This window comes from Halichoerus grypus, chromosome 8 (assembly GCF_964656455.1).
Source record: "Halichoerus grypus chromosome 8, mHalGry1.hap1.1, whole genome shotgun sequence".
NCBI classification, from domain to species: Eukaryota; Metazoa; Chordata; class Mammalia; order Carnivora; family Phocidae; genus Halichoerus; species Halichoerus grypus.
In genome coordinates, this window is record NC_135719.1 from 104,939,031 (window position 1) to 104,956,835 (window position 17,805).

A 17,805-nucleotide genomic window follows, 5' to 3' on the forward strand; every position below is an offset into this window, starting at 1 on the left:
ATGGTAATTAGGATGAACCTGGTAATAACAGCTTTGGAATACTTATGCACCAACAGAAAGGCCCTATGAGTTTTAACTTCTGGAATGTTGATAATGGCAGACAGTTTCTGTTATGGCAGAAGAGATATACTTTGCAAAGCAGCATCTGACTTGAAAAGGTTCTTATAAAGCTCCTATCAGGTACCAATCACTAGGCATTACAAGGGACACAAATTCCCTGGAAGTCTTACAATCCTATTAGGAAATCAAGACTTATAGGAGTCAACCACAGACCAACACAAACATAAAACTCAGTGGTAGAGACTCAATATTTCAGCATTCAGAGGACACCTTTATGCTCATAGGCTGAACAGATACAAGCGAGAGAATTTTATAATCTAAGGATGTCATAATATCAAAGTAAACCTTTGGTGAAGCAAATTAAAAAAAAACAGAACTAAATTCTATTCATAAATCAGGATTGCTCAAATCCTGTACCCACTGAAAAGTTCAGAATAAAGAATAAAATAGGACAATGTTCAGGATATAACCTTAAGGTGAACCCTCTTTTATATTTAAAATTAAGTCTTTGTTTGAAACTTTGAAATAGGCTTCTTAAAGTCAAATTCGTAAGTGAGACTGCATCCCTGATAATGTTCTAGAATTTACTCTTTAGCCCAGGGTAAAAGCCTCAAACTTGTTCTAAGAATTGTGTCTCACAAATCTAGATGAATAGTTATTAAAGTTACAAGCAAGAAAGTCACTTTCTTTTTAGACACATATTTATCACCTGGCCAGAAGAAAGCGGAACAACAAATTTCTTAAACTGAAATGGTTGTGACTGATTTATAGTAATAGAATTTCAGTCTACAACATATGTAAGTTACACAACTAGAACAGCATTTAGAGAATTAGCAATAGGAGCCCTATAAGTGGGCCTGTCCTGCAAACCCTCAGTTTTAAGAGCAATAAGCTAGTTGACAGGAGTCTGTATAAAGGACATTTGGTGGCTAGAAAAGCCAGACCATCAGGTACCATATTGTTCTATGAGCCTCCCCCCTGACACCCACTCCAAGCAGCACAGTCTTACCTGTTTCCTTTTCTCCAGTTCATCTTTGAGAAGGAGGTTTTCCTGTTCCACAATATGAGTCTGTATTTTAACTTCAGATAGTTCTGCCTCCAGAGAAGACACTAAAGTAGAGGACTAAGAAGAAAAATTAGAAAGTCAAGTCACAGACATCTTCACGTAGCCTGGGGAAACTTACTAGATTCACAAAAGGCAGCAGTAAGTCAGGAAACCCTAGCCCCAATTCAGTAACACGCTGTTTTATGACCATTATCCTCGGTGAAACGAACCAAAGCTATCTTTTGAAAGACTGTGCACCCAAACGGTATGAACATGATTTCTCAGGTGGGTTTTGCAGGTTTCTCCACTGCAAAGTTACTTTCTCTTGGGGGAGATAGTTTGAGACTACGAAAATCGTGTTCCTCCTGAAACTTCTATTTATTTTAGTTTCTATCAGTGGATTTTGTCTACGACAGTTATTACCCTCGTGTTTGCCTGATGATGACTTTCTATTTCCTTCTTTCTTTCTACATTCATTAATTGGAATTCTACTGTGAGGAAGAGCTGTTATTTCTCCCCCATTTATTTAGTCAATTTTTAATATCAGGATGTGCCCATACATATTTATTTCATTTTATATTTATCTTATGCTATACTAGAATTATTTATTTTGTTGGTCAAACCATTCCAGCTTTGGCCATTAGGAGCTCCTTCAGGTGGGGCTCTGTGTCCTTTTCATGTGCCCATCTTTTTTTAACACTTTTTTTCTTTCTGGCACCATGAGGTGATCTGGGCTCATCCTGAATTTTCCCTGCTCCAGGCCTGGAATCAATAATTTTTCCAAGGAGCCCTGGTTTCTTCTACAGGAGAATGGTGTTTAGAAACCAAGATTTGGGCACTCCATCCATATACACACATCTCTATCTCTATCAATGTGTATATATATTAAGAAACATGAGTTTATACTAATGCCTCAAATTCCAGTCCAACACCAGAAGGTTCCTTTTAGTTTCCTCATTTTCCTACTTGAAGCTTCCTTCTCCAGCAGTGAGAGACTCACTTCTGTTGCCTATAATCTATTTACTTATTTATTCAATTCTAATATACAGAGTTTCAGAATTACTAACTTATCCCCATGAGAAACACATTTACGGACTAGATTATTATAGCATTTGTGTATACTTCTTTCTATCTTTAGACCTACAGTATGGAGTCAGATAATAATTTCCAAATGACTTAATTCTTTTCTTTCCCACTGTAATTACGTTATCCATTTATAATAGTTAGGTTCAATTCTTAGTGTTTGTGTTCCATGTTGGTATACCCTGCCATCTTGATCGATTATAATTGTGTTTATTTTGGGGTATGTGAAGAGTATGGAAAACACTGCTATGATTCTACGAGTCAGAGCTATGTGAAAAGATATACTCCCTTCCTTCTTCCCTTTGACACCATTCCCATTCCTCTCCTCCATCCCTTTCCCACCTACCCACTGTAGGTAACCATATCTTTAGTTTCTGGTTCATCATTCTTGGGTTTCTTTCACACAAATGCGCAAGTATATGTGTATTTTTTTCACATCCTTCTCTCTCTTACATGAACAGAGGCATCCTATACACTTTTGTGCTTTTCTTTTTCACTTAACAGTATGTCCTGGAAATAATTTCATATCGGTAGAGGTCTCTCTCTCTCTCCTTCTCTCCCTTCCTTCCTTCCTTTTATAGCTGCATACTACTACTATACGGTGTGATTGTATCCACCACATTTATCCAACCATTCTCCTACATATGCACATTTAGGTTGTTTCCAAGCTCTGTGCGTTATGAATATTCACATTGTTGGAGGTGTACTTTTAGGGTAAATCCCTAGAAATGGTATTGCTGGGACAAATGGTTAAGCCCATCCATAATTCTGTTGAAGAATTGGCAAATCTCCCTCCAGAAGGATAACCTCAGTTTACACCCCCACCAGCAATGGATAAAAGTGCCTGCTTCCCCAAAGCCTTGCCAACAGAAAGTCCTATTTTTAAATTGTTTCCGATCTCATAGTTGAGAAAACATGTATCAGTGTTGTTTTTATTTGCAGTTTTCTAATTATGAGTGATTTGGGGCATTTTTCTTAAAGATTTTATTTAGTTATTTGATTGAGAGAAAGAGTGCACACGCATGAGCAGGGGGTGGGCAGAGGGAGAAGCAGACTCCCCACTGAGCAGGTAGCCCGACATGGGGCTTGATCCCAAGACCCTGAGATCATGACCTGAGCTGAAGGCAGATGCTTTAACCAACTGAGCCACCCAGGTGCCCCAGTTTTGGGTATTTTTTCCCACAGGCTTGAGGGACAATTTTAGTTTTTTTTTTTTTTTTTTTTTTTGGTGAGTTATTTATTCATGTGTTTTTCCCAGTTTGCTATCAGATTTTGGTCCTAAGTCCAGGGATTTTTTTTTTTTTTTAATAATTTTGCATCTTTTTTCTTTTTAAGATTTTATTTATTTATTTGACTGGGGGGAGAGAGAGAGAGAGCATAAGCAGAGGGAGCGGGAGGGAGAGGGAGAGGGAAAAGGAGGCAGAAGCAGAGGGAGAAGCAGACTCCCCGCTGAGCAGGGAGCCCGATGCGGGGCTTGATCCCAGGACCCTGGGATCATAACCTGAGCTGAAGGCACTGAACTGACTGAGCCACCCAGGTGCCCCAAATCCATGGATTTTTAAGAGCTCTTTACATAATAGGGATATTAGCCCTACTCTCTGTGGTATGTGATGTAAATATTTTTCTCCCAGTTTGTGAATTATCTTTTGGCTTTGTGGTATTTTTTTTGCCATGAAAAAATTTTATTTATTATTTTTTGCCTCTGGTTTATGAGTCACAGTTGGACAGCTTTTCTCTACGCTAAGATTAAAGACAAATTCATCCATGTTTTCTTCTAGTACTTATGTAGTTTTGTTTCTTATATTTAGACTCCTAATCCAATTAGAGTTTATCCTTATGTACAGTACAAGATATGCATCTCATTTTATCTGTTCCCAAATGTCTACTGAGTTGTCCAGGAACCATTTATTAAAAAAAAAAAATCCATCTTTACCCCAGTGATTTGAGAAGGTACCTTTGTTATACACTAAGTTTCCATCTGTGCTGGAGTCTAATCCTAGACTTTCTATTCCATGTATCTATTTGCCTATTCATTTGCTGGTACCACACTGTTTTAATTATTAAGACTTTGTATGTAAGAAATTTAATACCAGCATTACTTTATTTCTTGGGATTTCCTCCCCTAAGGCTGTAGGGTGGCTCTCCTCCATACCTGCACTCTACATTGTTCTTCTTTCAGATGAGACTCTCCTTGTTTCCACTTCTCAAATGCACTGGGTCCCAGCTCTTCCTCCTTCTGGCCCAGCATTTCTGCTAGACGTTGATTAAGTTCTTGCAGTTCTTTCTCATTTTGAGAGTTCTTTTGGCTAAGTTCTGTATTTTCCAAATCCAACTCTTGGTTTTTGGTTTTTAATTCTGCAATCTAATTAAAATTGAAATAAGTTTTACAAACAAGTTACCCTACTTCTACTAAAAAACAGATAACAGAGACTAACTGGTTCTTCCCCCTCCACAGATAAGGTTTTATACATAGACACGTACATGTGTACACACACACACACACACACACACACACACACACACCCCCACCCACCCTTACTAATAGAACTAATACAGCACTCATTATTACAAACTCCATCAATTGGGAAATGTATGGAGAAGTGACAGACCCTTGGTTCAGTCTAACTCCACGGGGGTGGCCACTGTGCACAGCTGGGTCTATATCCCTCCAGACTGGTTGCTACGTATATACAAAACTCATATGCACATAGAGGTTTTTCTCTTTAAAACAAAAATTTGAATCATTTCAGATGTTTGGACAGCCTGCTTTTCCCACTTATAATTATATCTTACAGACTTTTATCATCTTTCTAAGTCAGTGCATTCGGAAACCACCACATGCTGTATTTTTTAGTGGCTATAGCATATTCTATGTGTTAAGACATTCCATAACGTATTTATCCATTCCCACACTGACAGACATGTAAGTTTATCATTCTTTTCATTATGAAGAGACACAACAACCTTCTGAAAAATTCATTTATACATGGTAGCATTTTATATTTAGGATCATTTTCTTAGAAGTGGGGCTGCTGGGTTAGGAGGTCTGCATACACATCACTGTTTTGATAGATATCCCCAAAGTGTCTTCCTCACAGTGCTACCAACTTATACTCCTACCAAAAATGTATGAGTACATTCATTTCTTCACCCCTTTTTAAAGAAGAGACGGTATCTTTAATTTTTGCTAATCTGAAAGATGAAAAAAGGAAAATTAATTTGCACTTCCCTAATTAGGCTATCTTTTTATACGTTGTATTTGTTTTTTCCTTTCCTTGACTACTCAAACCAATTATCTGTTTTTCAACTGGTGTTTGCCATTTATTTGTAACAGTACAGAATATATTTTGGATCTGTTTTAAGTCCTGAAAATGCTCTTTACCCAGGATGTCCTTGTCTTTCGGCTATTTCAGACAGATTCTTAAATGGACTTTCCCTGCACAATTGCATGTTGTGAGATTACACAAATTGGGTGCCAAATGGCACAAGCTATCTGAATACACTGCAATTCTATGCAAAGATATACTGATGAACCATTACTCTAGATCTATGAAACTGTGTCCTTAACTTTCTGGTTTCAATCATGGTGATAAAAGAGGAAGGATTACTTGAAAGAATGTGAGGGATAGAGCTAGTATTTCACAGATAGTTTTAGAGGTATCATCTCCCCATTCCCACTGATTATAAAGCTGGTATTAAGCCCTCAGAATCTAGAAGTAGTATATATATTATAATATTCACCAAAAAAACAGAAACCTAGTTTAGAATCAGCATGGGGTGAGTTTCCATTCTGAAACTCCGGATTTACAACTTTACCGTCATTAGCTACATGTTATCCTAGTAGCATATGCTATAAATTACAAACAAAGCAAATTTCAGAATCAAGAAACACTGGGAAATACTAAGTATCTCCTTACCTGTTTCTTTAAATTTTCAACCATCTTCTGAACTGCAGCTTTTTCCTGTTTTACAGTTTCTATTTTTTGCCTAAAGGGACAGTGAAAATATAACCTAAGAGTTAGGCTTTAAAAGTTGAAGAAAAACAGTTTTAGTCCTTGCAAAAATGCCTGAAGAAAATGTAAGTATATGTCTTACCACATTTCTTCCTGTGATCCATTTAATTTCCCTAATTTCAGGTTAGAAATGCTATCATCTTCATTTAAAGTAGTAATTTCATTTCTCAAAATAGAATTTTCTTCTTGAAGCTTCTCAGATTCATATCTGAATTACAGAGATTAAAAAAAAATAGTTATAACAAGGCAGTCATCTGGCATCTTTGGAAAATGCTTTCTAGTAACTTCCAATAAAACAAGCAGTCCATGCCCGTTAAAAAGAGAAGTCTAAATTAGTAGACTCTTAGTAATGGAAGTCAAGCTATGACATATTGACTCATTTCTTTTGGGAAGTTAAGAATTTCACAAAAAGACGTTAGGGAAGTGTGGCTAAAACACTTGAGCACAGAGACAGGAATTGAGACTCTGCCCACCATGGTTGCTACTTTTTTTCAGTGGCAAGCATACAGCTTTGAGCAAATAACTTCATTTATCTCAGTCTCAAGTCCTACTTGCTCTGGGCGCTGGATAGGCATAAGCCTAATACTAAGCTGTATTAGCTTTAGTTACAGGCCTCAGGGTTCCTAGAGAAAGAGAATTCAGTACATAAATCAAAGGACCACACTGAAATATGTACACTCATGTTTACTTTGTGATTTTTTTTCGGCTCATTACATTCTGATTTTTAGAACTAAAAATGGTCTGAAGAGGAAAAACTACATCTAGAATTACTTTGTTTCCTATCAAGATATTTCAGAAACATGTAATATTTTACAAGTTTTTTTTAAACCAAATTTGCTAGAAGACAATTGCACTCATATAAAGTCAAGTGAGCAATGTTCAAATTAGTTTCATTTTTTATCTTTATTTTGAGCACATTTATAAGACTCTGATAGCTCTTCAATAAAATTCTACGTTCTAAGATGAATTTCCATTGTTTACAGAATATCAGCCATGTACTTCAAGTGCTATAAGGGAAAAACTCTAAGCAACAAAGCATGACATTTTTCCTACATTAGTACAGGATAAGAGTTCTTATCTACCAAGTGAGTTAATAATAAACGGCATTCTCATAGAACACGTTCCATCACATGAAGAAAATAACTAACATTGAGCAAAAACCAAAACCAAAACAACTATCGATCCAAATGAAACGCTAGAGAAAGAGTTAAAGACTTGACATACACTGATGATGCACATGGTTAAATGGCACACACTCTCCATTATGACACCCCCAACGAACGACATTTATCTCCCATAGAGGAAGGGAATGCCTCCTAGGCCAGGTTATTCTATTTGTTAATGCGACACAGAAGCAGAAGGAAGTCTACAGTAGCGCTCTCTTCTCGAAGGCTAACAGGTTAGTTTCTCTAGGCAGAGCAAGCAGTGGGAGTTAGATGTGGTGAGGTGCTCTTGGGAGTCCAGGGAGCTCAGAAGGCATATACGTTACCTCAGAAGTTCAACTTTCTGTTGCATCTCACTGCACGTGATTTGCAAGTCGTGCATCATTGCCTTCAGCTCCTCCTCGTTTTCTCCTTGACAAGGTACACCTTTTTGCTTAACTAAAGCAGTGACTCTCTCCCTCAACTTCCTGGTCAGCTCCTGCAGCTTTTTTTTCTCCAGCTCTAACTCTGCTATCGTGGCCTGACGCGGAAGGTGTCTGTCTCGAAGGCCTAGGAGGGCAGTGTCTTCTTCCTCCGGTAAAACCTGCTTCTGTACTCGGGGCTGTTCTCCATGTGTCCGGACTCGTCTGTGTAGCCAGGCAATTTCACATGCTTGTACTCTTTCCAGAAGCTGTGTATTCTCCTGCTCGAGGTACTGGTGGTCTTGATAATGTTCTTCTATAATACGGTGTACGTCCCTCACCTCGGGCACACACTCTTCCAGCGTCTGGTGGGGTTCGGGCACCTTCCCATCGGGCGGGCCTTCCAGCTTAGCCAAGCGGGCTTCCCAAAAGCAGCAGTCACGCTGGAGCGCCGCTCTGGCCTGCAGCTTCTCCAGCGCACCCTCAAGTCTCAAAACCAGAACATGCAGCTCCTCGTTTTCTCTCTTGACTTCACCGTAACTCTTTTCCAGGCTGAAGAACGTTTCCGTCGCCTCTTCCGCTTTCTTTAGCTCGTGCTGCAGTTTGAAAACTTCCGAAGTGAGCTCTGTGTTACTTTCGAGGGCTTCGTCGTAGCGCGTCTCCATCACTCGCAGCTCCTCCTGGAGACAGTCATTTTCCCTGCTGGCGTCTTCATACAGCAGCTTATACTTGGGGGAAGCCTCGGGGATTCTCTCAAGCATCTTCAGTTTCTTTTTCAGCACGGCGACGTCAAAAAGGAGGTCCCGTTTCTTTTCAGAAGCTCGACTGCAGTCTGCACGCAGGATCGTTAGCTGTCCCTTAAGCTGACAAATCTGATTCTTCAGGTCCCAGGTCTCAGTCCTGGTCTCTTCGCTATTTTCGAGCTCGGAAAAACTCTCCATTGATGCTTCAGACTCCTCCATTTTGACCGCCTGTCTCTGAGCAGAGCTCGTCCCTGGACTGCCCAGATCCGGGGCCTCATCGTCCGGTAGGTCACTGAGGACGCACTGTGGGCTTACACCTTCTACTTGTTTCATTTGATTTGGCAGCAAAAAGGGCTCTGTTTGTTCCACAGAATTTCCAAATAGCCCAGTAGCTGGCTCATCGAAACAAGAAGACATTACCGAGCCCGGCTCTAATTTTTGCAGCTTCTGTTGCAATCTCGAAATTTCCGTGGCCATTTTCACATTTTCCTTCACTGCTCGCTCATGAGCTCTCTGCAGGCTTAAGAGGACATCTCCATTCTCTTCCAACAGCTGCTTTCCTTGCTGGAGCAGGGACATGGCTCCACTTCCTTCCGCCGCCTCCCCTCCTGCTGCCTGGCAGCCACTCTCTCTCCTGGACCGAGGAGATGCCTGCTGCATTTCCTTAATTTTGTTCTGAAGCCTGGAGATGTCTGTGCTCATCTCAGCCCTCTCTTGGTCTGCTTTCTCACAGGTCACTCTGTGGACACTCTCCATGGCCTGCAGCCCGGACACCATCTCCTGCTTCTCCCGGTCCCGTTCCATTGCTAGCTTCTCCAGCGGCTGGCCGGCCAGATGCCCCGAGGCACCTGCCTGGCCCAGGACCTGCTCACCGTCCCTCAGCTCCCTTTCACGACTGCTCTTCAGCTCAAGGATCTGGTCGGACAGTAGGCTTTGCTGACTTTCTGACACGTTTCTTAGATCTTCCAGGTCTTTGAGTAGCTGCTCTCTTTCAACAACCATACTATTCAAATGTTCTTTGTAGGTTTTCTCCAGCATCTCTCTCTCCTGGGTCAGGACCAGAGAAGTGGCTTTCTCTCTTTGGAGAGTCTCTTTCAGCTGCTCCTGGGCTTCTGCACACTCCTGGGTGAGCTCGTCCTTCTCAAACTCCCACTGGGATCTCTCCTCAAGCTGCTGTTCCAGGAGCTCCTTCAGCTCTTGGTGGTAGTGCCCCTCCAGGCTTCGCAGGGCATTTTCACACCTCTCAGTGACTTTCTGACAATCAGCCTGACACTGGGCTTCTATCTGACAGGTTCTTCTAGTACACTCAGTTTCCATTTTTTCCCTAAATGTAGTCAACATACAGCATTACTGAAACTGCCACCAATTCGAGAAGCAAACAAAAAACAGTTCCCCATGCACAGAAGAAGTTGCCAGGCAAACAATCTAAACCCTTTCTAAAAACGGCCCTCACTTATTCCTACGTAATTGATTTCTACAGAGACAGGATCTCATTTCTGAGAGCTAGGACTGGCAGCCATAATTAATTTATAAGACTTACCTCTCTCTGCACTTAAGAGGGAAAATTTGGAAACCAACTTCTTTGGCATACTCCTGGGATGTGTGTGTTTATGGAAAATGTAAGCTGATTTTACATCAATGATCAAACGCATATTAACCTAATCCCTAACTTGGGAAATATATAAAATTCCTTCATTTTAATTAAGTATACATTGCAAGGACAGTAGTCCTATAAACCATACCTATTAACATAATCATTACATTTTTCCTTCTTATTTAATAAAGCAGCACCCAGTTAATCATAGAATGAAGCATCAAAGCCCTCAAATGTACCTGAGATTTCACGTGAGGAAGGTAAGCACAAAGCGGCATTTCACGCTTTGGGGAGGAATAGAACTTTACCCAGAATTTAGCTTACAAATAGCGTTTCTCGGACACAGTAATTATTCTCATCTGGAACCTGAAAGGATACTTGTTGATACAAGAAATACGGTCTTTGAAAAGAAACAAAACAGTTCCAATAACCCCAGGGTAGGCTTATGTCTGTGGGCAAACGGTCTGAGAAACTAGAGTCTAGTCAAAGTCTCCTTAACTGACTGGAACTTCTGGTGCCCCCAAGGTACAGTGCCCTGGGTTTCTCCATTTCCCCCTATTTTCTTACCTTCCCTCTTGAAGTTCCCTTTGGTGTTTTTCCAAGAGCTCTTTTCGCAACTCCTCTTTCTCAAGAGTGTGCTTCTCCATCAGGCTTTTAAGCTGCTCCTGGTGAAACTGCTCTAGTTCCTGAGTCAAGCCTCTCACTTTCTCTTCTGTCCAGGCGCCATTTTGAATGAGTCCTTCTCTCTCTCGGTTAAAGCTTTCCTCTGCCTGCTCTAGGCTAGCCTTGAGTTCCAACTCATGTTCCAACCTCAGCTTCTCCTGCAGGTGAGTCTTTTCCTCATCCCACTTCTTTTGCAGTTCTTTTTTCTCATCCTCGTGTCTGCAGGTAGTTGTATGCTGTGCCTCCTTGAGCACCACTATCTGGCCCTGAAGTTCTGTAATTTCATTTTTAAGGTCACTTATTTGTTTTTCTAAGACATGTACTTCATTCTCATACTTTTGCTTCATGTTCTCTTGCTCCTTTTCACAGGCAACCTTGGTTTCATCTAGCTGCTTTTCATAACGGTGCACCTAAGGTCAGAAAGCAAAACCACCATAATGTTATTCAACTCAAGGCCGTGGAAAGGTGATCGGGGCTGTAAGCTACTTTTTGCCTATGAGACATGAGACATTCTTCAGTTTTCCCACTTTAACAACTTTAAAACATGTTAAATAAGATATATTTGAGTCAAGCATAGTTTGCTTTCCTTTTTAACTCCGTTGAATTTTATTATTTTTTAAAGATGTTATTTATTTATTTATTTGAGAGCGAGAGTGCACACATGCCCACGAGCAGGGCGAGGGGCAGGGAGCAGAAGGAGAGAATCTCAAGCAGACTCCGCACTGAGTGGGGAGTCTAATGCAGGGCTCCATCCTATGACCCTGGGATCATGACCTGAGCCGAAATCAAGAGTCCAACGCTCAGCCAACTGAGCCACCCAGGTGCCCCAAATTTTATTAGTTTCTGAACAACTCTGATAAAAATGACTAGACTTTCACATAGATACCATTTGTCTTCCCAGGCATCCTGTCCAACTGTAGATGTAGCGTCTTAAACTAATTAAATTCAAATATTTCTTGAACACCTATCACAGGCATTCTGTGGGCCTTGTGGGGACACGATATTGGGTAAGATACAGTCCTGCCATCCAGGAGAAACCACCCTAGACGTGGTTTTGACAAGTACAAACAAGTATACCACAAGGCAGACTGAAAAATATAAAAGGTATAGAAAACAGAGAGCTATGATGTAACCTGGAGATCCAAAGAGGGAAAAATATCACATTTGGTCAAGGGTGTTCAGGAATGGGTTCATGCAAGAGGTAGCATTTGATATAAACTCTGAAAGGGAAGGAGACTTTCAAGAGATAGAAAGAAATCACATAGCATGTAATAGCACGAACAAAAGAGGACAGTTTGATGAAGAACAGCGAACTACTGGTTTGACAAGAGGAGAAGGTGAAAGAAAAGACTAAAAATATAAGTCGAAGCAACATCGTGGAGGGTTTTGGAGGCCAAGATTCAGAACTTGTACCTAATGCTAGCTATATCAAAGGGCTTTTTTGGTTTTATTAAGATGTTTTGGGACCAGTTGGAAATAATGTATTGGCCTTCAAGTTTCATGCTTGCTAGGGCTGAAGAGAATACATTCTGGAGAAATTCTCTCCTAGGAGGAAAAGGCCTCATGGTCAGCCTACGAAACCATCATGAGGAAGGGGGTTTTTGGTAGCCTCCAGACACAAGAGGAAATGCATAGAAGGTGATTATCTATGAGTAAAAAGAATTAAGAATATCCTACATGCAAAAGCTTGTCAGAGCTCAAAGAAATGAGAGAACAGGATAAGAAGGACTTACTTTTTCTTCAAGCTCCAGTCTCAAGCGACATAAGTCCCTGTGATGTTGTTCTTTCATCTGTTCAATGACCAGCTCCGCCTCGATGCTCATATTCAATGGATTGCATTCTTCAGAACCAAGCCCTGAAAACACATGGGATCTGTTGACCCTGCGGCAGGTTCTTTCAATAACACAACTGGCATCTGAGGAGGGACATCCAGTTAAACTAAGGAAAAATTTTCAGCCTAAATTACCACTAATGAGATCTACTAGGAAACCATAGAAGCCAAGAGGTTTCTTGTTTTCAAGTATTAAAAATGAAGGTGAACAGGCAGTATGGTAAGATTCTTTCATTGGCAGACTCTGTGCCAAACCTTAATAGAATCCATCTTTTTGAAGAGTAGGTGGGTAGGGGGTAGGGGTGGAAACTGTTCAAAGGTGACCTTCTAAACGAAAATGCTGTGGAGTGAGGTAACTTGGTGAAACCAACCAGCCTTCTATCCCTCAGACAAACTAGCAGGGGGGCAGTGTGGCAGAAGACGCCTGGAGGCATTACCTTCATGGGTCAAGATCTCGAACCCACCACTCGGTTACAGAAGATTGAGTATTAGAATATTGATTTCCTATAGTGCAAGTGGAACCCCATTTTAAATTGTCAGCTAAAATTTTAAAAAATAGGGCATTGGTTAGGAACCTAGATATGGGCAGTTTGGGAGAAAAATTCTCAGCTCATACATATGGGTTCACTTCCACAACTGCCCATCATGGTGACTGAGAAGAACACTGAAATGTGAAGCATAAATTGGAGGCTGAGCCAGTACACAGACAAAGTGATGATGTCTAATACTATGTGGAAATCTCCGAAGGCAGGGGATTCAAAAAGGTTTTTCCTGTGGGGGCCCATAGGCAGATGGGAGAAAGGGCCTGTCTGGCATCTCGGATTGACAGTCTTGCCTTGGGGTTTCTTTTCATCTATTCTTTCTTTTCAGTTGGCATATCCCCAACTGAGAAGAGATACTTGGGGTGTAAGCAAACCCAAGATGGCACAGCTTCACACACCTATGAGGAGGACGCCCAACACTACAGAAAAAGTTCCAGAAAAGCTTCTGAGATGCATCATACGATCCGTTGGGTTCCATCCTCACACTATAGTAAGGCTACCGACCGCGTACTTAGAACCACAGGAAAGGTCTTCAGCTCTCTCCCAGTCCCCTCCCCAATCCCTTATTTATTCTACAGTGAATAGATAAGAGAAGGAATAAACAAACTTGTAAGAACCTGTACTTCTGTAGCAGTGGAGAAGACTATAACAGAAGAATTTATTATGAGCCCCTTCTGAAATTCAAACTCAGGACAGGGAGGAAAGAGGCAGAATAACAGGAGGGAGGAAAAGAGCTAATAATGCATGGAGCAGGGCTGCCAAACAACTCTGCCTTTCCACCTCGCCACCCAAAATCCTCCTCAAAGGCACAGTCAACCAACACTTATTTATTTGTTGTTTTACAGAGACAATGCTGATATTTAACACAGCCAGCGTGAGAAAACTGAATCCTGGTTTCTGGTTGGCCTGGTCTCCCAAACCATCACCATCACCATCCCCGTGAGGCACTCCTTAAGAAAGGGAGGATTCAGCAAGAGCTCAGTGCCTGAATTCTTACACTCCCAAGGCCTTAGATTCTCAGACTTGAGGCCAGTTTTTTCTTTTTTTTTTAAAACAAAGCAAATATCCTTGTGGTTTGATTTTTCCATTCCTTTGCTGGTACACATAAAAATCAGAAATATTTTCATAAAGACTTTAAAGACAAATGAAAAAACAGACCACAAGTGAAATAGCTCAAGAAAACATTGCCAGGGTTTTTCTGTTTAGTTTTTGTTGGTTGCCAAAGTTGTGCAATTTTACATTCAAACATGGCCCTAACAGTAAAAACCAAAGGCACAGCCTCTGAAAAGATGTCAGAATGGCTTACTCTGGTCAGGCTCGATGCAACCCGTGTTAACATCAAGTTCTTCTGACAGTGAGTTCTTCAAGGGAAGTCTCAACACTTTGCCTTGTGTGCGAAATTCTTCCAGCTCAGACTGGAGTTCATCCACTTGGTCTTGTAATACCTCGAATTTAAAAACCAACACCAGTCTTATAGCACAAGCAGCAAAAGAAAAAGTAAACGACATCACCAAACTAAAACCTTTTGTTTCGAAGAATATCATGCAAGTAAGAAGACAACCCACAGAGTGGCAGAATAGTTTTTGCAAATTATGTGGTCTGATAAGGGACTTGTAACTAGAATCTATAAGGAACTATTACAACTCAATAATAAAAAGACAATCCATTTAAAAATAGGCACAGGATTTCAAACAGACCTTTCTCCAAAAGAGATATGCTGAAAAGCACTTGAAGAGATACTCAAAATCTTTCGTCATCAGGGAAATGCAAATAAAACACCCACCACTTCATAACCCCTAGGGATGGCTCGACTCCAAAAGACATAGCAAGAACTGTTGGCAAGGATGTGCAGAAACTGGAACTCTCACATTGGTGGGAATGTAAAATGGTACAAACCCCTTGGGAAAAGTTTGGCGGTTCCTCCAAAGGTTAAACACGCAGTAATCTTATAACCCAGCAATTCCCCTCCTAGATATATACCCAAGAGAAATGAAAACCTATCCACACAAAAACCTGCACACAGATGTTCATAGCAGCATTATTCATAACAGACTAAGCCCAGTGTTCAACTAGTGAATGGATAAGTGTGGTATAACCATACAAGAGAATATAACGCAGCAATTAAAAGAAGTGCTGATACATGCTACAACATGGATGAACAATGAAAACGTTACAGTAAGTGAAGGAGGCCAGTGGCAAAGGACCACATATTGTATGATTCTGTTTACGTGAAATGTAAAGAATAGGCAAATCTACAGAGACAAAAAGTAGATTATTAGTTGCCTAGGGAGTGATTACAGCTAAGTGGAACTGGAGTCTCTTTTTGGGGTGATGAAAATGTTCTAACCTCGATTATGGTAATGACTGTACAATTCTGTGAATATACTAAAAGATACTAAACTATACCCATTAAATGGTTGAATTGTATGGGTGAATGGTATATAAATCTATTTTAAAAAAGAACGCTGAATGGATTTGGGGGATTTGGGGAATTTGGGGAGAGAGAGGACAGATTTTACTAAAGAAATCATAACTTTAAAGATCTATAAGGAAAACACCTCTACGTGATTAGAGCCAAGAGCCAAAACTTAATTGTAAAAGTGGCATTGTTTCATTTCTTTTCTCAAAATGTGCACGTGTATTTCCCAGGAAGGCAGGCTATAAGCAACCTCATAAGGAAGTGATTATTTTCCTCATTTCTGGACGTGTACAATTTTCTAAAAGTAGTTAGAACTGTTATATTTTCCCTTGTTAAAATCAGTGTTTGTGATTTAAGGAAAAAAAATCCCAAATTCCTAAACTTAGGAGAGTTACTTAAAAAAAAAATCAAAGATTGCTATTATTTATAAGGATGTTTTTGTCTTTTCTGGTAGGGATTTTTTTTTTTTTAATGTTATGTTAGTCACCATATAGTACATCATTAATTTTTGATGTAGTGTTCCATGATTCATTGTTCGCGTATAACACCCAGTGCTCCGTGCACTACATGCCCTCCTTAACACCCATTACCGGGCTAACCCATCTCCACACCCCCCTCCCCGCGTTAAAACCCTCAGTTTGTTTCTCAGAGTCCATAGTCTCTCATGGTTTGTCTCCCCCTCCGATTTCCCCCCCTTCATTTTTCCCTTCCTTCTCTGTGTTATTCCTTATGTTCCAAACATATGATAATTGACTTTCTCTGCTTGACTTATTTCACTTAGCATAATCTCCTCCAGTCCCATCCATGTTGATGCAAAAGTTGGGTATTCATCCTTTCTGATGACTGAGTGATATTCCATTGTATATATGGACCACATCTTCTTTATCCATTCATCTTTTGAAGGGCATCTCGGCTCTTTCCACAGTTTGGCTATGTGGACGTTGCTGCTATGAACACTGGGGTGCAGGTGCCCTTCTTTTCACTACATCTGTGTCTTCGGGGTAAATACCCAGTAGTGCAATTGCTGGGTCATAGGGTAGCTCTATTATTAATTTTTTGAGGAACCTCTACACTGTTTTCCAAAATGGCTGTACCAACTTGCATTCCCACCAACAGTGTAAGAGGGTTCCCCTTTCTCCACAACCTCTCCAACATTTGTTGTTTCTTGCCTTGTCAATTTTTGCCATTCTAACTGGTGTAAGGTGGTATCTCAATGTGGTTTTGATTTGAATTTCCCTGATGGCTAAGGATGATGAACATTTTTTTCATGTGTCTGTTAGCCATTTGTATATCTTCTATGGAGAAGTGTCTGTTCATGTCTTCTGCCCATTTTTTGGACTTGATTATTTGTTTTTTTGGGTGTTGAGTTTGAGAAGTTCTTTATAGATCTTGGATACCAGCCCTTTGTAGTGTCATTTGCAAATATCTTCTCCCATTCCGTGGGTTGCCTCTTTGTTTTGTTGACTGTTTCCTTTGCTGTGCAGAAGCTTTTTATCTTGATGAAGTTCCAAAAGTTCATTTTCGCTTTTGTTTCCCTTGCCTTTGGAGACGTGTCATGAAAGAAGTTGCTGTGGCCAATGTCGAAAGGTTATTGCCTATGTTCTCTAGGATTTTGGATTCCTGTCTCACATTGAGGTTTTTCATCCATTTTGAGTTTATCTTTGTGTATGGTGTAAGGAAATGGTCCGGTTTCATTCTTCTGCCTGAGGCTGTCCAATTTTCCCAGGACCATTTACTGAAGAGACTGTCCTTTTTCCACTGCATATTTTTTCCTGCTTTGTCGAAGATTATTTGACCATAGAGTTGAGGGTCCATATCTGGGCTCTCTATTCTGTTCCCATTGGTCTATATGTCTGTTTTTGTGCCAGTTCTGGTAGGAATTTGTGATGATTTACTGGCTAAAGACTTGAGTGGTTTTGCTTTATTTGCATTTTGTGAATAAAATAAGGAATGTATTCAGAAAAAAAACCCCAAAAACCACAGGACAAAAGCAAATTACATCAGATTAGGTCTGCAGTGTTTGATTAAGGCATCAACATGACCACATATTTCTCCACTTGGAATAAAACTATATTCTCCTCTAAGCACTAGCAATTTCTGACCTAGATAAGGCAGACTTAAATGCAGTTTGCCTGATTCCCTAATATTTTGGGGATACTAGATAATAACAGCTAACATTTGGGTTAAGTGCTTACTATGTTCCAGGCTCTGTTCTAAGCACTTTACAAATATTCACTCATTGACTCTT

At 40.4% G+C, this 17,805-nt stretch overlaps 1 protein-coding gene across 10 annotated transcripts in view; it reads right to left on the reverse strand.

The window, feature by feature from the left end:
• NIN (ninein) overlaps positions 1-17,805 on the reverse strand; it is a 98,347-nt gene that overhangs the window by 23,999 nt on the left and 56,543 nt on the right. For 9 of the 10 annotated variants that reach the window (XM_078053667.1, XM_078053670.1, XM_078053669.1 and 6 more), the window contains 8 exons: positions 14,445-14,583; positions 12,499-12,620; positions 10,670-11,175; positions 7,691-9,832; positions 6,284-6,409; positions 6,106-6,175; positions 4,341-4,550; positions 1,070-1,183 (listed from right to left, as the gene is read on the reverse strand). In XM_078053667.1, coding sequence (XP_077909793.1) covers positions 1,070-1,183; positions 4,341-4,550; positions 6,106-6,175; positions 6,284-6,409; positions 7,691-9,832; positions 10,670-11,175; positions 12,499-12,620; positions 14,445-14,583 — 3,429 coding nt within the window. The remainder of the gene's footprint in view (positions 1-1,069; positions 1,184-4,340; positions 4,551-6,105; positions 6,176-6,283; positions 6,410-7,690; positions 9,833-10,669; positions 11,176-12,498; positions 12,621-14,444; positions 14,584-17,805) is intronic. The other variant, XM_078053676.1, reaches the window with a different exon arrangement.